This window comes from Castor canadensis, chromosome 15 (assembly GCF_047511655.1).
Source record: "Castor canadensis chromosome 15, mCasCan1.hap1v2, whole genome shotgun sequence".
NCBI classification, from domain to species: Eukaryota; Metazoa; Chordata; class Mammalia; order Rodentia; family Castoridae; genus Castor; species Castor canadensis.
The window spans coordinates 82,674,495-82,697,281 of record NC_133400.1 but is presented as its reverse complement, the minus strand read 5'-3'; the positions used below and the strand labels follow the sequence as shown (position 1 = coordinate 82,697,281).

General features: G+C 44.2%; 1 protein-coding gene across 1 annotated transcript; it reads right to left on the bottom strand.

Annotated features, from left to right (window-relative positions):
• Positions 1-3,346: 3,346 nt before the first annotated feature.
• Ucma (upper zone of growth plate and cartilage matrix associated) lies at positions 3,347-19,562 on the bottom strand. The gene is made up of 5 exons (XM_020169242.2): positions 19,381-19,562; positions 18,928-18,993; positions 18,737-18,832; positions 15,616-15,714; positions 3,347-3,674 (listed from the first exon to the last, which is right to left on the bottom strand). Exons 1-5 carry the CDS (start codon positions 19,436-19,438, stop codon positions 3,577-3,579), a joined length of 417 nt encoding a protein of 138 aa, XP_020024831.1. The 5' UTR covers positions 19,439-19,562; the 3' UTR covers positions 3,347-3,576.
• Between the last annotated feature and the right edge of the window lie 3,225 nt (positions 19,563-22,787).

Here is a 22,787-nt window from a genome sequence, read left to right as displayed (position 1 = left end):
GGACTGGCTTCTCTTGCTTTCCAGCTGAGGAGAGAGAGCAATGCTTTGCCTTTTTTCTATTGCATGTCATAAAAGAACAGTTGGCCCTTGGTATGACAGGTTTTGCATCCATAGATTCAACTGACCACAGATCAATAATATTTGAACACGTGTACAGTGAGAAGGCTGTTGGGGCTTGGCAAACTGTAGGGAGTCAGAGACTTAACCAGAATCCATAAAGATTCACCATGAGAGTCTAGGGCAACATAGACGTCTTCTTTTCCAAGGAAAAGAACCCTGGCTGAAATAACGTGGAATAGATTTTAGTAGGCTTAAATGAGTAACTTTTTTAATAATTACAGCATCTTGAAAATAGCCCTCATTGGTGATGGGCAGTGAGTTAGTTACCACTGTATTTATTGAGTTTTATTCTCAGATAATGGAAAAGTATTTCTGCATTTGATGAAGAATGGGACTAGATGACCACTGATGTTCTTTCCAAATTAAGGTTCTCTGGATTACTGCATATATTTTGTGAATTTCTGCTATCTACCTTTATTTTGGAATAAGTATACTCCAATTATAATAGGAGTCTGCACTTATTTTTATTTTCTTGAGAACTATGCTCTATATTTTATTTTCTCCTTATAGATCCACTTCTTAAAGTTTCACCACCATCCAGCAGCACCAAATTGAGGACCACTCCCTTAACACAGGAGCCTTTGGGGGACACTCCAAATCCTCAATACAGCGAGTGGGATCCTCAATGGCCTCCTCAGGTCCCAAGGCATTTGGGTGGTGTGCACTAGTAACTTGGTTAGGTCTGATGTGGTTAAGTCTCATAGACGTAAAGGTGAGATTTACTGTGTGAGGAGACACCATAAGTAAGTATATATGTAAGGCCTCCCCCACCCAGACTTTCCTACAACTGTGCTCAATTTGCTTGCTTTAAGGAAGGATGAGGCTCAAGGAGTTGCTCAAATGGTAGAATGCCTGCCTTGCAAATACAAAGCCCTGAGTTCAAACCCCAGTACCACCACAAAAAGAAAAACAAAAGAAAAGAAAGGATAGGCAAGACAGGTGTGGTGGTGTATGCCTATAATCCCAGCTCTGAAGCAGGAGGAGCATGACTTTGAGGCTACATAGGAAGAATTTGTCTCAAAAGAACAATAATAAAAAATGACTGGCAAAGCTGTCCAGTGAGAGTAGTAAGCACTTAACCACTTCAAAGAGAAATCTGATATAAGCTTAAAATGAGTAAACGTCGTAACTCACACTTCATCTATCTTACTAAAGAAGGGATGGGTGAGTAAACTCCAGCATACTCAACAGCAAGCAATGGGGGCTCCCGCCCCCTCCCTACACACACACACACACACACACACACACACACACACACGTGCCGGGTAGTATGAATATGGAGCTAGTTGAGGGAAAACTTAAGAGAACAGATAATTCTCTGAGCAACTGTTACTCCACAGAGAAGTATGCAGGAGCTAGGCCAACTTACACCAAGACCACCCTAAGGAAGCTTCTAGCAAAGGGGCCCTTCCCAAAATATTCTCCTTATTTACAGGAAAAGAGAAGTAGAGAAGTAGGTGGCCCTATAGCCACGGAAGCCCCTGGCACCATGTAACAGAAGTGCATTGTGCCACTGGAAACTGGCTCTGCTTTGACTCTGATGTGATGATCTTGACTTGTAACCCGGCCTGAGTTCCAAGTTATTAGAAACCCAGAGTTCCTGGCACAGAGAAGATAATGACCCTTCTGTTCTGCCTGCCTGGGGAACAGCATTTGATGGTAGGGCTTGGGGTGTAGCTCAATGGGAAAGCACACATTTCAATGGATGAGACCCTGGGTTCACGCTCCAGCACCAAAACCAACCAACCAACCAACCAAAAAAATGAATGGTAATTAATTTTGAAAAATTAATGGTAACTAATGCCCAGTGCCCATCCCAACTTCCCAAGGCGAGGTCAGCTCCTGTTCTGGGCTGACTTGGGGTATGCATCGTCACTTACATCACCAGAGTGCTTTTAAAGACTTATCAGCTTTTTAAAAAATTACTTAACATACAAACCCATTGCAGTGTCCTCACCTAAGTAATCACCCCACTTTTGGGGACGTATTTTACCACAGTTGAGGTAAATGTTCCTGAAAGCAACTCCTACTCAGAGTTGCTCCCTACTGTCCTGGAAGTCCCAGGGTCTCCAGGCATGAGAGAAGCCCAGGCTTACTGACCCCTGGCTGGGACAGGAAGATGTCAGAGTGAATGCTTGTTCTTCATCTAGGGAATTCTGCATTCTAAAGTCCTGTGATGCCCTCTCCCCATGGGCTTACTTAAATTGTTCTTGATTTTTCTGCATTCTTATGTGGAATTCTTGATGTCAACTGAGTGGCAGGGTTGAGGCAGGGTAGGTGGTGAGTTTGGGGCCAGAAGCCAGAATGGTTGGAAGGAAAGAGAGTAGAATTGTGTGTCCCCAAAAGACACACTGAAATCCTAACCCCCAGTACCTGTGAGGGTGACCTTATTTGGAAATAGTCTCAGCGTGCGGCCTTAATTCAATATGGCTGGTGTTCTTAGGAGAAGAGAAAAGACACAAAGACGCAAGAGGGAAGATGGAGACACACGGAGGAGGCCTTGCAAATCCGGAGGCTGGGAGTGGAGTGCAGCTGCCACCGGCTGAGCAATGCCTGGAGCTCTCTAAAGCTGAAGAGGAAGAAAAGACCCTCCCCTGGAGCATCTGGAGGGAGCACAGCCCGGCCAACACCTCCGTTTCACACTTCTCGCCACTCTGCCAGCCCTTTTTGTGATGAGTATTTTCAAGATAGGGTCTCACGAACTATTTCAAACCATGATCCACCTGATCTCTGCCTAGCTAGGATTACAGGTGTGAGCCACCAGCGCCCCGAAATCCCATGTTTTTAAGTCGCCAATTGTGGTATTTTGTTATGGCAGCCAGAAAATGCATACAGGCTCTATGAAGAGAAGTGAGATTTTCTCATTTTGTTTACACAAGTGGCCTTGTGTGACCCCGGCTTCTGAAGAGTACAGTCAAGAAATCACAGAGAACCCTAAGACTCGTCAGAGACAAAAAGAAGGAGGTCCCCAGGCTCTGTGAGCCTCTTAAGTGGTTTTTCTGAAGCAATTGCATCAGCATGCTTTTCATTCGTGTGACTAACTCCTGCGACATGCTGAGAAGAATGAGTGACAATCCTGAAGGCCAAGCTGGCAAGATTAACATTGTCACTCGGGGAGACAACTGGACACATGGCTCCCTTGGAGATTTGAGAAAATAACACATGGTGTCAATTCAGCATTTTTATTTTTAAGCTATAAGCAAACATAAAATCTTTTCTCATTGCTGTGATTCTTTTAATTGGCCTATCAGACAAGAGTACTACTTTGGGGACAGTGGCTTAAGTGTGGGACACCTGAAGCCACCGGGCCTGTTAGCCAGTTACACTAGTGCCGTTGGCCACAGCAGACTCTAAGCTGAGGCCCAGGAAGGGCTCATTTGTATGGAGAAAAACTGTGGCCCGCGGGGTGCTGGCGGTGCTGCATGCTCGGTCTTCCTGGGTTGCTTCAGGGTGAGGTCAGATGTGGTGGTGGTTGTAGAGATAGGAAGGATACAGCCTGTCATAGTGCCACTGTCGCCACTGCTTCACTGTCTCCCGGTTCCTCTCTTCCTGCTCTGGGATGGAAAAATGAAGTCATTGTGAGGCTGAGAGGACTGCAGTCTGAGGACAGCTACCTGTCCTGAGGTGACATGAGCCAAGTGTGCCTGTCAGCCCTGGACACATCCAAGATCAGAGCTGGAAGGGGCTGAGCCCAGGAGTTCAAAGCTGACTGTCAGGATGTTGGGGACCAGGCATGAACCCTGGGCTTGGATGTAATGGAGTTGCACAGCCTCTCCATGTAGAAGTTTGCACAGCCTCTCCTACCATAATTTCCCCAGTACCTGGTGTCTTGACCTTTGTTCTCCCATCTCCTTGAAGAACACAACCTGCTGTGTCCAAATACCAGCCCCCAGTGCAAAACCAGATAAAGCACCAGAACTGTTAGGAGACTCCCTGATGCCAGATTAATCAATACCTTAGATAAGGTGTCCTGTGTGCCTTGATGACTCCAGAACTGATGTGTTGTAATTAAGCTTCATTTGCCTTAGGAAAATTAGCCCACCAAAGCTCATTCCTTTCACCTTGCATCAAGAATTGTTAAAGCCTGATTTTTATCTGAGTCTGTTCCTTGTACTGACCTATAAAATAAACACTGGCTCAGGCAGGTTCCCACCAGGAACGTGCAGCCCTCCCGTCCCCAGCTTTTCTGTTGTACCTCTGTATGTCTGTGTGTTATTTTTTCTCATTCCCCACAGCTCTTAGGTTCACACAGCATGCCCATGCAGGTTGCGGGCAAGTGGCACCCATTCTTGGGGCCTGACTACAGGAGAACTCATTGGACAGTGCTCTCCGAAGGACGCATCTGCAAGGAAAATAAGGTAAGGGGAGAGCGCAATTCTGAATATAGTCGGGAGGAATAAATATGGGACAAACTAGATCTAAAGAAAGAGATCGCTATGTACGTATGTTTAAAACTAAAGGTAAATTTAATGTCTTCGATGTCTAAGAGTACACTCGAAATTAATGTAATTGTTTTGTGTTTCATTGTGTGAATTTTGTGTATGTCTATTGTATGATTAACTTATTAGAGACAAAAAACCGATAGCTACAGCAACAGTCTTACTAAAAACTGAGACTGACTCAAAACACCGTTCCTAAAATTGACTCTTGCCTCAGCTGTTAAAATAAATCCTAAAAGAACATAATGGGACACTTCTCAATCTGCTCCTAAAAAAATTTTTTAAAAAACCTTATCAATGTACGGTGGCCACTTAGTTAATTTTCAAATATTTTTGAGTTCTTGAATCTATGCATGCTTAAATTGACATTTATGGCATACCTAATTTAAAACCTTTTTTACATATGCATATATTTAAACATCTTTAGTAAGATTTTTTTTAATTGTTTTATTATTCATATGTGCATACAAGGCTTGGGTCATTTCTACCCCCTGCCCCCACCTCCTCCCTTACCACCCACTCCGCCCCCACCCTCTCCTCCCCACCCCCTCGATACCTGGCAGAAACTATTTTGCTCTTATTTCTAATTTTGTTGAAGAGAGAATATAAGCAATAATAGGAAGGACCAAGGGTTTTTGCTGGTTGAGATAAGGATAGCTATACAGGGCATTGACTCACATTAATTTCCTGTGCGTGTGTGTTACCTTCTAGGTTAATTCTTTTTGATCTAACCTTTTCTCTAGTTCCTGGTCCCCTTTTCCTATTGGCTTCAGTTGCTTTTAAGGTATCTTTAGTAGGATTTTTTATAAAATTTTGTAAAGAAGTACAATAACTTCTGTTCTCCTCTCTCCCCTACTTCTTCTGCTGCTACAAAAAACAAAACAAAACAACAAAAAAAAAAACCAGTTTTTTAAAGACTATGTCACAAACAGGTCTAACTAAATTACAGGCATTATTTTATGGACAGCAACCTTAATCTGTTTCATTTTGTCATAGGTGTAATTTACATTCAATTCTTTTATAATTAGATCTATTAACAAAAGATGTCTTTAAATAAAGCTGATTGAAAAAACAATTTTATTTAAAATTAAAATTCTTATAAAAGTTATTTTAAAATACAAGTTACAAAGTGAATAAGCATAAATAGATAGGTATTGAGTGTATTTTTGGGAAAAAGTTAAAGGAAAAAGGAATATTTTTATATGAGAAAGGATTTTGTAAAGAAGGGTTTGTCCTAAAGATTGTTTCAAAAATGGAGAGGAGAGATAAGGACAAACCATCAGAGGGTTTAGAATGTTCTATGAAGGTCTGAGTAAGTTTTAAAAGTGTATAATAAAAAGCTTCGGTGCATGATAAAGTTGACTATAATCTAAGAGTTGCCTAAAAGAATTTTTTTTAGGGTCATGTCAAACTAAAATCTAATTATCCATGTCCATAAAATAACAAGGCTATCTTAATATTATTCTGCTTTGAGTAACATCTCCAAAAAACTATTATTTGGATAGATTTTATCAAAGTAATTACTTGTGCTTTCTGTTGATCTTGTCAAGCTTTAGTACTACTAAATCAAAGCTCATGTGTCTTAAACGACCACCTTATAACTGTGTTCTGCGTCTATACTTTATCTAAATATGGTACAAATGCTTGCAAAGTTAAAGGTGTCAGTTTATGTAAAATGATGAGCTAAAGCTCTCTTTTATCCAAAAGTGTTACATTTAACTGACCAGCTAAAGTTGTTTACCCAAAAGCGTTACATCTAAACCTTTGACATATAAAATGCTTAATGAAACTTTTGGCAGGTGTGCTGTTTATAATCAGTAACATTCAGAAAAACCTTGCCATTTGAGCAATCCTGCTACCTAAAACCTGGCCTATATTAGATTTAGTCAAATAAGTGTTACTGTATATGTATAGAATGTAATTGTACATTAAAAAATAAGGCTATTTGGGATCACAGGCATTGGCCCCCTAACTTAAAGAGATCTACTGTTAACAATGCTAGACTTTTACAAGCTTGTGGCCACGTGTTCCTAACTGTAACAAGGAGCATTAGTGCTGCTGTTTTAATACTATCAGTCATAATTATTCTCCTAAAAATGCGGTCTACAATGTAAATAACTAAATGTTCTGACAGTTCCCAAACTACTTTTCAGTATTTTAACCATGACTTCCTAAGTCTTTTCATTCTTAGTCTGGGTCCTTCTTCAGAGCATTTACAATTACCCAATACCTATTTTCAATTGAGTTCAGCCTTCTAAATATTGTTGGCTTTTTTCAAAACCTTTAACTGTCTGCTGTCTGTTGACATTATGCAGCATTTTTAAGTTGTCAGGATATCATCTATAGTCCAGACAGAACTAAAAATGGATGTCAGGTAAGCCCACTTTTTCTAAACTTCTTTTGTTGCTTATAATTTGGCCAAATGGGCCTTATTGTAGCTCCAGAGAAGGTACAAAAACAATCTCCCTTTTCATATTTGGGACAGCTTATTGAGGGACTATCTGTCCTCCAAAAATAGAAATCCATAAAGATAATTTAAAATTTTTAAATGATTTTCAAAAATTATTAGGTGATATAAATTGGCTACATCCTGCCTTAAAACTTACTACCTGTGAACTGTCTCCTCTCTTTAAAATTTTACAGGGAGACACTCAACCATCTTCTCCTAGATATCTTACACTAGAAGGTCGTATGGCCCTGGCTAAGGTTGAACAAGCTATTCATGACTCTCAGAGAACTCATGTTGATTATTCTCAACCATTACAACTTCTTATTTTACCTACTACAAGTCTACCCACAGGAGTTCTTTGGCAGACTCAGGGAGTACTAGAGTGGTTACATTTACCTCACTCCCCTGCTACAGTCATCACTCCTTACCATAATATGGTAGCAAAATTAATAGCCATGGGACGTTTTCACACTGTACAACTGCTAGGACTAGAACCATCCCTTATTATTGTCCCATTTACCAAGGAACAACAGGCTTGGTTATGGCGTACTGATACCATGTGGCAAAATGCACTGGAAAACTTTACAGGACAGCTTGGAGAACATTTGCTTTCCTCTAAATGTCTTAATTTTGCATCTCAACATGCTTTTATATTTCCTCACAATAGCCGAGAGGATCCCATGACTCAGGCCCTTGTGATTTTTACTGATGCGTCAGGTTCTGGAAACGCTGCTTACTTTTCCTCTCAAGGATGAAAGGTTGTACAAACAGGTTTTCCCACTGCTCAATGTTCTGAGCTTCAGGCAGTTATATTGGCTTGTCAGGATTTTGTCTATGTTCCTTTTACAAATAGTGCATATGTTTATGGTGTACTTAAGACTATCAAAACTGCTTATATAGGACCTGCTAATGATGAACAGCTTTTTCATCTCTTCCGTGAGTAAGGGCTTTAGTACAGCAATACCAACATCCCCATTTTGTGGCCATCTCCGGTCCCACTCTGGGTTTCCTGGGCCATTGGCAGAGGGCAATTGCCAGGCCAATGCCTTGGTTTCTCCATTCATTTTACAGGTGGATTCCTCATCACCAGTAAACCAGGCCATACAAAGTCATTCTCAGTTCCACTAAAACTCCAGAGCTCTTTGTAAACATTTTCATATCACCTGAGAACAAGCTCGTCAGATTAAGTCCTGTTCAGAATGTGCTCCTCATTTGCCTGTGCCCAGTGAGGGAGTTAAACCCTCGTGGTCTTCATCCTCTACCCTTGTGGCAGATGGCTGTTACTCACACTCCATCTTTTGGACGACAGTGTTATGTCCATGCTGTCATTGATACTTACTCTGGTTTTGTTTTTGCCTCTCCAAGATCAGGAGAAGCAACACGCCATGTCATAGATCACTGTTTAGCCACCTTTGCTGTGACAGGCAAGCCACTCCATATTAAAACTGATAATGGCTCAGACTATACATCTACTGCCTTCAAGGCTTTTTGTCCCTCCTACAAAATTCTCCATACCACAGGCATACCCTACAATCCCCAAGGCCAAGCTATCATGGAACGAGCTCACCAAACTTTGAAAGTTCCATTACAAAGACAAGAAGGGGGAGTCAGCTCCCTGGCCACTCAAATTAACAAAGCTCTTTTTACTTTAAATTTTTTAAATTGCTCTAATGTGGCTTTACCCCAGCTAAAAACATTGGGAACATTGTAATAAACAATATTTGCCACAGGTATTGTGGAAAGATGTAATGACTGGGGCCTGGCAAGGCCCTAGCCCAGTCTTGTTATGGGGCCAAGACCATGCTTGTGTTTTTCCTGAAGGTGAAGAAAGCCCAATCTGGGTACCCTCATGGTTTGTGAAGACATCAGATGCAGAAACTCCACGTGATGGAGGAGGAGAGAAACCCAAGCCTGCCAAAAACCAAACCGAGGGAGATCCTGTCACTGAAAGTGATAAGGAACCACCCTTACCAGTCCTACAAGAGGGAACATCATCACCTTGACAAACACAGTAAAACAACCCGGGGATGTACTCCCCCAACTTGGGGTCAAATAAAATGCTTGGTGGATATGGCCAAGAATGCCATTAAGGGGTGGGGACAGGAAGAAACGCCCACTGTTCTTCTGCTAGCTGTGATTGCCGCAGGTAAATGCGGCAGAGGCCCAGAACTCAGTACATTGGGCTTCTGTGCCTCATCCACCTCTGCTTCATGCAGTTATCCAGAACAGTCCACCTATATCAGTTTTTACTAATGACCCTGAGCTGGTAGGAGGTCATTCCAGTGGACACCTAATTATAACTTTACAGGACAAGCTGTTACCCATATGTCTGGGAAATCAGCCTTACTGTCTCCCTCTCATGCCTATGTGGAAAAGTGCTCTGTTATGGAATGGCACTCAGTTTCTTGATTTAAAAAAAAAAAAACTAGAATTTTTTGGCTTTAATGCCACACATTGGCCTCACATTCCCTGCTGTCATGACAAATGCAATCCCTGGCACTCCCATAAGGGAGCCTCATGGGAACAATGTACATTTGCTTCTCCAATGGCTATTAATGGTATAGGAGATAAGCTTGTGTATTGGACTTATACTGGCACTTCTGACACTAATATTATGGGCTATTGGGCCACCCCTCTGGTGGGACCAGATGGAGGACCCATTCAATCACACATATGGAAGCTCAGAGCTGTTACTGCTAATATCAATCTAACTAGCCATTCAGGCAGCTCTGTTATTAAAGGCTTACAAGCTCGTGTTCAACACCCTTTTGCTTTATTGGCTGGATCAATTAACATCTCTAAAAGTAGAACTATTTTTGATATCTCTGGTTCTAATTGTAATTTAACTTCATGTATGGACAATTACCTAAATGGCAACCTACTTATAGTAAAACAAAACCCCTATATCTTGGTACCTACAAATTTCACAGGACCTTGATATCATGATAGAGGACTACAGGTTGTCAAAGAAATAAAATCACTATTAGTAAGAGAAAAAAGATTTGTAGGGCTCTTGATAGCAGGCATTGTGGCAGCCATCACTGCTACTGCCACCATGGCTACTGCTGCAGTAGCCCTCTCCCAATGCATTCAAAATGCTAACTACATTAATACCTTACCACAAAATGTCAGTTATGCCTTTCAACAACAAGTTGCCATAGATGAGAAAATTGATACCAGCTTAAATTCTCTAGAAGCTGCTTGGCTATGGGAGATGAAGTTCAAATGCTAAAATTCCGTCAAGATTCACTGTGCCATGCAAGGCTTCCAACACATTTGTGTTACGGCAGCACCTACAATGCCACAGACTTCCCATGGAAACTCGTTAAAGCACATGTCATGGGAGCCTGGGAAAATAACAAAGATTCCCTTAACTTACAACCCTTAAGACAGCAAATTTTAGCCATGCAGCGAGCACACGATCAGGTGCTGCTCCTGCAGATATAGCAAAAAGTATATTGGATGAATTGCAAGGATTTAGCCTTTTAATACTCTGAAATACTCCTTTTGGTATTTCATTGGCATTGTATTATTAATGATTTGTTGCTTTTGCTTACTTTCAGTCAGAAAGGAGTCAAAAGGTGATTCCTCAGATTAAACATAGAAATGCATTGGGAGCTTTTAAGAAATAGAGTAGGGGAGATGTTGGAGACCAGGCATGAACCCTGGACTGGGATGTAATGGAGTTGCACAGCCTCTCCATATAGAAGTTTGCACAGCCTCTTCTACCATATTTTTCCCAGTACCTGGTGTCTTGACCTTTGTTCTCCCATCTCCTTGAAGAACACAACCTGCTGTGTCCAAATACCAGCCCCCAGTGCAAAACCAGATAAAGCACCAGAACTGTTAGAAGACTCCCTGATGCCAGATTAATCAATACCTTAGGTAAGGTGTCCGGCATGATGTGTTGTAATTAAGCTTCATTAGCCTTAGGAAAATTAGCCCACCAAAGCTCATTCCTTTCACCTTGCATCAAGAATTGTTAAAGCCTGATTTTTACCTTTTTCCTTGTACTGACCTATAAAATAAACACTCTGGCTCAGGTAGGTGCTTATGTTTCCCATCAGGAACGTGCAGACCTCCCATCCCCAGCTTTTCTATTTTATGTCTATATGTGTATGTCTTATTTCTCATTCCCCACCGCTCTTAGTCAGAGTCACGCAGCATGCCCACACAGGTCGAGGGCACCAGGAGAACCATGATCAGTGTCTGGCACCTGAGTTCTTTTGCCTACACAACCAGCAAAGCAAGAAAGAGCCTTAAGTAGTCACTGGCTTTTACAGGTGACAACCAAGACACCTGACAGTAACTATAAGCCACAAGCCATGCCTTGAGAAACTCATGGCTGAAAGTCATTGTCACATGGAGTGATTATATTATGAATAGTTTTTTCCCCTCTATGCCATTTTTTATTTCTAAGCTTCAAAAATAAGATTCTGGAGGCTGGCAGAGTGACTCAAGCGGTAGAGCGCCTGCTTAGCAAACATGAGGCCCTGAGTTCGAGCCCCCAAGCTGCCAAAAATAAATGAACAAATGAATGAATGAATTTTTAAAATAAGATTCTGTTTTTAAAACTAACTGGAAGAGAGAGATGGATGGGGCAAGTGTGGGAAAACCTTGATAACTGGGATTTGGGGTAATGGTTCTTTGGGGTTCATTTTCTATGGAGCACTTCATAGAAAAAGGCTAAAAATGACAGAAGGAAGTTGTTAAAGAGTAAGAAAGTCTTGATTTTTTTTTGTCTTTGGTTAAGACATGTTTTCAAAAAACACCTTTGTGGATTGTAGAATTAGGCTCTTCATGTCAACTCAAGACTGTCTGTTGTTGTTAGTTACCATTAAGACACTAGCAAAGCACAGACAGCAAAAGAACGACAGAACAAAAGAAAGAACAAAAGAACACTAGCAGATGTCACAGGCCTCCAATGTTTGCGAAGCATTTGTGAGACTCTAAAAGGTAAGCCCAAAATTACCATATCACCTGGCAAGTCCACTCCTGTGCATATATCTGAGAGAATTAAAAACAAGGATTCCAACAGACTTTTGTGCATAAATGTTCACAATAGCCAAAGAGTGGGAGTGACCCAAATGTCTATCAACAAAATAAGCGATGGATAAACAAAAGATGTTATACTTACACATTATAATGCATATGATAGTATATAGAATAGAACATTATTAAGCCATTAAAAGGAATGAATATCTGGCACAAGCTACAGGATGGATTAAACCCTGAAAATATTATACTAAGATAAATAAGCCAGACACAAAAAGATGAATATTGCAGAGTCCACTTATATGAACAATCTAGAAAAGGCGAAATTCAAGAGACAAAAGACATTGTAGAGGTTATCAGGCTATAGAGGGAGGAACGGATAGTTACAGTTTAATGGTGCAGCGTTTCTGTTTGGGGTGATGAAACACTCATGATGTTCATACAACATTCTGAACATGCTAAATGGCACTAACTTGTATACTTAAAATGGTGAAAATGGCAAGTTTTATGTAATGTACATTTTACTGCTCTTTTTGGCAGTACTGGGGATTGAACTCGGGTCCTTATACTTGCTGGGTAAGCACTCTATCACTTGAGCCACACCTCTGTCCTTTGGTTTTCAGTTTGTTTATCAGATTAAGTCTCCTGCTTTTGAGTCTTGCTGGCCTCTGACTGTGATCCTTCTACCTCTGCGTCCTGTGTAGTGGGGATAACAGATGCATCCCACAACACCTGGCCCCCTAATGCAATTTTTAAAGAAAAATACTCGTGAAAAATCTTGGGAAGATGGGAACTCCTGGCAGAAGAAGACAAGGTTGAAGATTAAAAACCTAAAATGTCTTTGTGCTTCTGTTTTCTCAAATGTGAACTTCACCCAACCTGATCTTGGCACTAGTGAACGCAGCATCCTCTGTAGCCTCAGGCGAACAGGGTGACCTGGTGGCTTCCAGGTGTGCACAAAACAGATGCCTCTCTGCTTCTTAGCGCCTGGGAGGGTCACATGCCTGGACCAGGAAGAAAGGGCCCTTGCAGTCAGGCACAAAGCTGCTGGGAATGCTTCCTTCCTACCTGAGCCTGGAGTCGGTGCTCCCCAGGGTGCTGAAAATCCCCTTAGGTACCTGGTATCCCTGGCGACACTTGCAGCTCACAGAGCTGGGCCCAGGTGGGAGATGTGGGTGTCAGCACCCAGTCCTTTCAGACACCTCTCAAGTTCAGTGGGCCAACTGCTCTGAGAGTGATTGTGACCCAGAAGTTGATTAGATATCCTTTGCTAAAGCAATTCCTTGGGAGAGGTTGGGCATCCAGCTGCTAGTAGTTATTCTAAGAATAAGATGACTGTCAGATATGTCAGGAATGACAGCTACTGGAGCCAGGGTCCTGATGGAAGGGGACTACTGGGGGCTTTGGAGGAGGGCTCAGAAGATGTATGGCTTTGCACATGGCCCCAGGGTGGAGGTTTAGGCAACCAGGACACTGCAAGGGTCATTCTGGGCAGGAGCAAGAGAAAAGGAGGTCAACTTTTCCAAAACTTTTTCTCTGAGAGGCCAGGCCTGCTCCACCTCTTTGCTCATTCCTTTACTGAGCTCTAGGGACCCTGCAGACTACTCTGTTTTACCTTCCTCGCTCCATCCATCATCGTGGGATGGTTCCTGGATGGAGGATCTCCAAAACCTCCATGAATATGCTCAGCCTTGATTTACAAGAATAGGAGCTTTGCTGGCAAACATGCCTGGGTTCCAATCCTAGGGCCACCTACCAGCATGTCACCTTGGATATTCATGTGTCCTTTCTAAGTCTGTCTGTCAAACTTGAAATGGAAATTACAAGACCTTTCTCAGAAGCAGGACATAAGGATTAGATGGTTCTGTCCAGCGCCAGGCAGAGTGAGTGCTCAGTGTCGACAGCTGCTGTAATGACAGTCCCCAAAGGCCTGTCTCTGCTCTGCAGTTACTTCTCTGTCTGTAAGGGTGAGGCCTGAGAACTGTATGTTAGCATTCTCCAAAGAGAACCTGTCATCCTGAAGGTGCCTAACCCCACCTCATAACACATCCTGAAAGGCAAAACAGTGAATGTTGTCTACACCCATGCCAGAGACTTGGAACTCAAACATTTTGTTTGTTTGTGTTGAGTTTTTTTTTTGAGCCTAGTTTTTTTTATGTAGCCTAGACTAGCCTTGACTGCCTCTGCCTCCTGAATGCTGGGGTCAGAGGTGAATATCAAAGAACTGAAACATTTTTAAATGCACAAAATAAGATGCTACTTGTGAGTAGCATGAATAAAAATCATACTGAAGGAATTTTGGAGGCCAATTTTTTTTTTAAGAAGAGTTGGTTCCCTCTGAGTTGTCCTCCAAGTTAAACAAATCCGTAACAGGACCTTTTGCCTCTGAATTATGACAGTCTTTTGCAATATGTTCCAAAAAATGTTTGTTTTTCCAGGACCTGAGCCCAACATCTGCATTCAGGGCTCAGTCCGGTGCCACAGCAAGGCAGAGGGCACAGCTGGTACCTGGTGGTCGTGTCCCTTCACTAGAAGATACCCTTGGAGGGTACCTCTCTCCACATCCATCAGATCTAGCAAGCCAGGAAAACTGAAAGAGCTGACTTCTCTAGCAAAAGTAACCCAAACTAGGGTCCTGCGTCCAAGGTCAGGTGCACCAGGAGGTACCAAGTGATTTTGCTCAGGAGCATATATATCTTGAAGTTGGGGAAAGATCCAAAAAGAAATAAATGTACACTATCTCTCACTCTGGCCTTGCTTGTCTGATCCCTATTGAATGTTGACATGGGTGACACTTGGGGACACTAAATGCAAGACCACTACCGTCTCTACTTCCACCCACTCTCCTGTGGGGCCCTAGTGCTTCCAGCATAACCTGAGGGAGGGCAGACAGGTGCCTGAGGGTAGGAAGGAGGTGGGCCAATTGCCTGGTCTTTGGAGAACCTACCCTGTTGACAAGAGGCAAAAGGCCAAGTCTTGAGGAAAGGAACCAGAAAGCCACGAGAAAACTTCCAGGGTCCCTGGTGCTATTGGGTGATCTACAGTTGAAAAAGGGCTGTAGATATGGGTGGCAAAGGTGGGGTGCAAGGCAGGGTAGCAAGGACCAGTCAGTGAGTGCCTTCTAAGTTCAATTCCTTGGCTTGCCTTCACCAGTCAGTTAAGGTGCTGATTCTGGGGAAGCCCTTGATTTCCCAACAGAAGGAGAACCTGGAGCTGTTAATTCATGTGCGTTCAAGGCACTCGATAGTGACTTTGATACCTACCCATGCCAAGAGTTTGGACGGCTTGGCAGAGAACACAGACCACTGCAGTGAGTCTTAAGCAGAAAGGGATGGGAAAGGAGTCTACGTTCATACCATCAACAAACAGTTCTCTCATCTGCACCGACCTCAAGCTAAGGGTAAGGAAAGTATTCTATACTCTGCCACACCTTCTGAAGTTCCATACAGCCATTTGGGGGGCTTTCTCCCTTTTCAAGGCTCACATGAATTGGAAGTAGATCACCCCCACCTCCTTCCTCCAATTACAAGTTGGGGGGAAGAAATGGAGGCAAACCATGCAATCACCGCACAAAACTCCACTTCCCTGAAGACGCTGGTGGAGAGCTCTTACCATCTTTTTGTTCCTCCACGAAGTTCTCAAATTCGCTCCTTTGTTCCTCGTAATACTCTCTCCGCTGCTCATCAGCCCTCAGCTTCTGTCTGTTTTCCGCTGTGAAAGAAAACAGGTAAGAGGTGTCCCCAAGAGCTGGGTATGGTGGCTCACACCTATAATCCTAGTTACTTGACAGGTGGAGATAGGAGTATCATGGTCCGAGGCCAGCCCAGGCAAAAACCTGAGATCCTACCTGAAAAATAACTTAGCAAAAACGGTGGCTCAAGTGGTAGAGCACCTGCCTAGCAAGCATGAGGCCCTGAGTTCAAATGCCAGTACCACCACCAAAAAAAAAAAGAGTTGCCTCCAAAAAAAGGGCACAGACAACACCCATGTAGGGGACACCAACATGCTGAATCTGGTGTGATTGAGGTTGGGGGCTTCGTTAAAATGGTTCCCTCCTGACATGGACTGTAAAACTGACCGACCTGAGAGACCATCCAAGCCAATCCAGTCACCCCGTTTTGCAGATGAGAAGACAGAGCCCCAAAGGGCAATGATTTAACTCCCATCATAAACTTGGTGTGACCCAAGATCTGAGGCCACTTAGAAACCTGAAACCCCATAATCATAAATGAATTCCATATAGGACTAATTGGATTCAAAGTTGACCTTACACTGGTACCTGAGTACAAGTCACAGCTGGGATGTAGGCTGAGCACGAGGGTAAAAAAAGGCCAGTAAGAAAAAAGATGCTGTTCCTCCACTTAAGAGAGACTGGCCAGTCGCCTAGTTAAGAAGGACATAAAAACAAGTTTCAGTTGGCCAGGGTGTGGTTCAGTGGTAGAGACCTTGCCTAGCATGTGTGAGGTCCTGGAATTCCATTTCCCAGCTTTGCTAATAATAATAATAATAAATTTCACAAGCACGATGACTGCTAACATCAAAATCGGTGAGAGCTGGAGGATGTTACTCAAACCTTTTAACTTCCCCAGTTTCTTCTAACAGAACATCCATGAGGGTCCATACGCCACGTCTGCTGCAGGAAGAGGGGCCTCTCGGAAGGCCTCACAATGTCAAGGTGGGATTCCCCTCACACTGGGGGCAAGGGGACTGTGGTGCTCGTTTTGTCCCACACTCTGATGGCCAGAGGAAAGCCATGGCCTCTACACCCACCCCAGCCCACGTTACAGGAGCATTGAGAAAACCAACAAAAATGATTTCTTTGCAAAATCATCATATTAGAAACGATCACAAATCCCTCTTGGAATCAAGGAATTTACATTTATAATTATATAAATACTAGATATTTCTATAGTGTTTCTATCATTTAATTTAACTCACATTAAAACCAAGCTGTCCGTGAGTTAGTCTTAGTGCAGATTCCTGAGCTAAGTTCTGTGTTTCTTCACAGACTCCTGCCTTTCCCTCACAACTGCAGGAAACTTTAGCCTGGCAGAAGGAGTGCACAGTCCCTTTCATCCCCACGCCCCACAGGTTTCTCAGGAGGGGTTCAGGCTCAAAGAGGTACAGTGACTAACAGAAGTTACATGACTAGTTGGCGGAGGAGTGCCAGGTTCTCACTACTGGCCTGGAACACACTTTGCATGGTGGCATCCCCCTTCTGGCTCACTGGTGTTGCTCCAGACACCAGAAAGCTGCCTTGGAGGGAGGGGGACTGAAAGTTTAGGAAGCCGATGCAGAATGAGTGATAGCCAATTCTGAAAGAAGTTTTTTTCACCCTCTGTGCACCCAAGAAAAGAAACCAGCTTCCCAAGCTGCTTTTTAGAGGTGCCAAAAATTGGACCATTGATACGATCATGAATAATAAGGCTTTAGTTCTCGAGACAGATGGAATTTCCTACAATGCATCACTTGGAATTGTATGCCTTCCTTTCAGGAACATCCATTAATCACATTTGCTTTTATTCTATAGGATAAAACCTGAGCCTCTATCCCAGAAGCTTCCAGCAGTTAGATCCCCATCTCCTGGTTCCAAATTCAAGTGGACTGAAGTGTTGTTGCTTCCTTGCCTGTCCACAGGGGTTGACCAGATGACTGCAGATGCAGCCCTGGGTGCTCACCAGGCTGTCCTGGGTCTCCCTGACTGCTAACTGTGTCCAAGGGAACCTCAGGCTCAATCGTGCACCTCCTTGCCCTAAGTCAGCTTCAGAGGGGGAAGATAGTCTCTTGCCTGACCTCACACCTGTTTTCCCCTGGCATCTGCTGACAGTTGCTTCTCTGATTGTAGTCAAGAGGGACTCAGACTTTGTGAGGGCTTTGCAGCGATTCCTGACGTTGGCCAACTTGCAGGTCCCAAGCTGTGTGAGGTCTGGAGACTGTCCTAGTGTGGTTATACTTATCCAACTAAAAGGAAGGGAATCTCATCTCCATGCATTTCCATCTCTGCTCTGCCCCATCATTTAAGAACAGTCCTGTTTTTGCCAAGCAAAGTCACCTTGCTGAGTGTGCTTGGGGACACAAAGAGTTCATTCATTCACATACACAAGGAAAGAATTGAGCCACAGACTCGACCAGGACAGTCTGAGCTCAGAGTCTTGGAAGACTTGAGTGCAGGGGTAGGAAATTCAAATGCCTTCAAGGGTCGGCAGCAGATCAAGGACCTGAGGGTCCTGTGGGCAGCTAGCTGGGGGACTCCAGGGCCTACAGCAGCTGTACCTGAGACACGTTCACCAAAATGCACCGGAGATTCAAGCTCTAAGAAGCACTGCCAGCTGAACACTGAATATAAATAAGGAAATTGGGACCACAGAGAGGAAACAGCTCATGCCACTTAGCCCAGAGCTGTCACAAAGCCCATACTTCTCAGTCCTCCTTGCCCATTAGGCTCTTCCCCTGCATGCAACACTGTTGCTCTATGGGGTATTATGCCAACACCCCCCAAAAAACACCCTGAAGTGATGTGTCACCCTAGTTTAGAGCACACATTTCCTCTCCGCAGTCTCTACTTTCTGAATTCTGATGCACCTTAAGTGCATTGAGGTGGTGCTGTTTCTAATGCCACATGCAGCATGTGACCCTCAATCAAGGAAGCACGGTATCACTTCTGACTCAGAGATGCAGTCACCCCAGGGCTTTGGTTCTCCACCCAGGAAGGAAGGCCTCCCAGCGTCCTTACCGTTGACCTCGTCTTGTGATTTGGGGGAGCGCTTGCTGCGCCTCTTGAGAAAATTTGAGGCATCTGACTCCTGCATGAAAATCTTCTGTTTGGCACCTGAAACCGAAAATTGGCTGTCACAACAGGCACAGGGCCAGGCACCAAGGAAATGGACTCCACCTCCCCTGCATGCAGGGGTGCCCTGCACTCACCTTCCTGGGCTTCTTCTCCAGCTGCCTGCCTGCTGCCCACTGTCACACTGGTCCCCTCCTGCAGCACTGTGGGACAAGGGCACAGAAGGGAGACTGCAGCATTGGGGCAGGGGGAAGGGGAGAGCCAGGCCCCAAGCCAGGCCTCAGCAGTCTTTTCTAGGCTTAGTTGCTTGCCAGGCTTTGTGCGGTGCCCCCTGCCTGCCACATAACAGTCACAAAATCATTCTCCTTAGGAACCTACATACAGCTGGGGTTTTCCTATATTTTTCTTTCTTTGCTATTTTTCTGTGCATACCACACACCATACACACACACACACACACACACACACACCAAGAATAGCCATCTTAAAAAGTGTACCTTTCCTACCTGTGTCACCTGAGCAACTTACCTGTGCAAGGTAAGTCCTACTGTGTAGCTAACATAGTCAGCCCTTGACCCTCCCATACTCACTACACAGGAGAACTGTGGCTGAGAGGCAGGACAGGAGGAGGACCTGACTCCAAGTCATCTTTGTAAGGGTAGAGGCTCCCTCCAGGAACCACAGGGCAGATGAGACCAGGAGTTCTGAATCCCTGGAGGCTGCTGACGCTGACGCCCACCCTGCCGGGTCCTTACTTCTGAGGCAGGCGGGCCAGGAGACAGGGAGGAAAGTGAGAGGCAGGAGGCTGGGATGCCACTGAGGGGGAGCGGGAGGGGTCCTGGCTATGGTTTCCATTGGCTGCTCCTGGCCAGAGCACTGGAGATGTTTTTGGCGCCTGGCAAAGCACTACAGAAGTGGAGCTGTAGCTGGGGCCCCTGGCAGGGCATTTTGAGACATCCTTTCCAGCATCCACGCCCAAGGAGGTGCTGTTGGGAATTCTCAGCCCAGAGAACAACACATATTTCAAAGGGCTCCTTGCATCTGCTCTAGGGAAGTTAGGACACTAGCATACAGGTTAGGTGAAGCACACAGGGCAGACAGGAAGGGGCCAATGGGGAGCCATTCCCATTCAAATGTCAGGCAGGGAGGAGTCCTGATGTCTGGAGCACCCATCAGGGTGATGCTCACACACACATGCACACACGCACGCACGCACGGGCCATTCTGACGATGACCTCCTCCTTTGATACATTGTCCCCAGCTCATGATCACTACCAAGCAAACCATGAACCCTAAGCCTGAGGGGTCCTAGATCCCTTTAAATACAATCTTTCACTGTAAAGGGGGAGCAGGACAAAGCATTTGCGAACCATGGCTAACCATTCTTCTTTAGAATCACACATACCCATGTAGAGGGGAACAGGTTCCTAAGAAAAATGAGCATTAAGGAAATCAGAACCCTGTGGGGGGTCAAGCACCGTCCCTTTAGCAATGTGTCCCTGGCATTAACATTAGTATGAAGCAACATCAATACTTTGACCATTAATACTTTGGGACATCACTAGTTCCAAAACCCAACCCAACCCACCTGAAGCTCCCCCCTGTAAGACTCCTGTAAGATGTGTATGTTAACATCCTGCATGAACTTGACCATTGACTAGGAAATAAATTTTAATTTTATTTAATAAATAATTTTTAAACAGATTGGTTTCCAGTGGAGGAAGGCATGGCCAATGGCTGCTCTGATTCCCAGTGGACAATTGCTGACTCCCCCTTTACAGGGGGTAACAGGCTCTGTGTGATGGACCTGAGAGGAGCAATCTGTTTGAGGACACACTAGCAAGAAGTTACCTATCAGAGCAGCTAGATGTCTCTGAGAGAGAGGAGCAATTTCGGTGGACTCCTTGGGAAGAAAGTAGCTAACACCTATGACACCTTTGACACCCTAAGTCTATCTGAATCTGTTTTAGTTCCAATCACTCCAACTACAACATTTACTGAACACCTACTCTATTCCAGGCCCCTATGCTAAGTTACTGGTCAGCCAGTTTTGGGTAAACATGTCCAGTATCCCCAAAGTCACTTCCTCTCCCTGTTAAACACTTTAAATCCACTGTCCAGGCAGAAGGTCTTCCGAGAAGAATCTTGAGCTTCGTGCAGTTCTCTTAGAGTCAGCCTCAGAAAAAAATGGCAGGAGATCCAGAATTGAATGAGTGAAGGAACCAGGGCTTGAAATGGGAATATAGCTCAGTTCTGGAAAAAGCAAGTTTGCATTTTTTACATTCCTTGGCCTGAGATTTCTACCAGTGACACTGATCTGCTCCAAGAAATGGTCTGACCATAGTCTTTCAGTTCCTTCAGAGCTCTCTCTCCTTCTAGACCACTAATGTGCAATTCTCCATACTCCTCCCCCTTCAGCTGCCCTCCCCTGTCCACCATGGCTGAGTATAATACAGAGGTGGCCTCCTTGTGACATGATACTCTCAAATACAAGTCACATCAACTATAGGCAGGGACGAAATGAGAAGAATGCTGGATTTGACATCAGAAAACCTTGTTTGAATCCCACAAGTACAGTCTATAGATTTGCCCAATGATATGGCTTGTGAGGTGTCTCTTCTCTCTATTGCCTTCAACTCAGTGAGATCTTGCTGTTCATCCACCCAGTTACCCAAATTAGGGACCAAATGCACCCCATCCAATCTCTCACGGCCTTTGCTCATTAGTTATCATGTCCTATTGATTCTATCTCAGTCTTTTCAAATGCTCTCTGTTCTGTCATTCCTATTGCTCCCGACCTCTCCAGATACCATCTCTTTGGGGTGTCTGTAGCAGCCCTCTCTAAATCTCACTGCTTTAGCCTAATCCCTTCACCCGTCACATCACTGGGGGTGCTGCTCCTCCTGAAACCCCTCAGGTCATTTTCCTAGCTGAAATCACCCAATGGCTCATGATTATGTCATGTTGCAAAACCGCATGCAAAGCTTGGGGCGTGCCAGGCCTCCTTCCAAGGACACATTAGCTCTAGTCACAGGTCAATCTCTATAATGGGGCAGGGGATTGAAGCTCAGAGAGGTAAAGTGACTTGACAAAGCCACGTAGCCAGTAAGAGCAAAGCTGGAAGTGAGCCCAGCGGCCTGGCTTCAGGGACATTGCTATCATCCTAACCTGCCTCTCAAGGAATGAAGATCAAATTCCTCTCAGTGCCCAGGCTCTGTTTACATCCACCTCCTTCACGCACTCCTGGGCTGTGGATCTACTGATCTTCCTGCAGCTTCACAGAGGGAACTTGCTGCTCCAGCCCGGGATAGAGGCTTCTGTTCCCAGAGGGCTTCGGAAACCTCGTGCTTCAAGGTCATCTCGGCCTTCATCTCCTTTTCGAAATTCTGTCTGTGTCACCCCTGTTCACGCCCACAGTTGAGTATCCTGAAGCTGTTTTCATATTAGGTAATATGCATTTATGTAATATATATTCAAGCTTATAATACACGTATATTTTGTAACAGCTTTTATTAAATACAATTCGCACACTATAGAACTCACCCATTCCTAACATATCATTCAAGGGTTTTTAGTATATTCACAAAATTGTGCAACTATCATCACTAAACACAATCAAATTTAGAGCACTTTCATTATTGTGATCAGAAGTCTTACACCCAATAAGAATCATTCTCTTTCTTCCTAGCCCCGTAGGCCTTCGGTGACCATTCATCTATGGTCTCCTGTCCCTGTGGTTTTTGCCTATTCGAGACATTTCTGAAGGCATCCATTATGCAGTCTTCTCTGCCTACATTCTTTTACTTGGCATAATGTTTTCCAGGTAATCGTGGTATAACATGATCACTGCTTCATTCCTTTCTATTGCTGGCTGAATAATAAGGACCTGCCATATTTTGTAGTGCCGTCACCAGTTGATGGACATGGGTTTTTCCATCTTAAGTTGCTCTGAATAACGCTGCTGTGCACATTTGTGTACAGGTCTGGGGTAGGCATA

Coding starts and splice junctions, on each gene's coding strand:
- Ucma (XM_020169242.2), bottom strand. CDS start 19,438: ATGACTTGGAGTCAGGTCCTCCTCCTGTCCTGCCTCTCAGCCACAGTT. Junction 15,715..18,736: donor ATCACAAGACGAGGTCAACG/GTAAGGACGCTG, acceptor TTTCTTTCACAG/CGGAAAACAGACAGAAGCTG. Junction 3,675..15,615: donor CGTGGAGGAACAAAAAGATG/GTAAGAGCTCTC, acceptor TTTCCATCCCAG/AGCAGGAAGAGAGGAACCGG.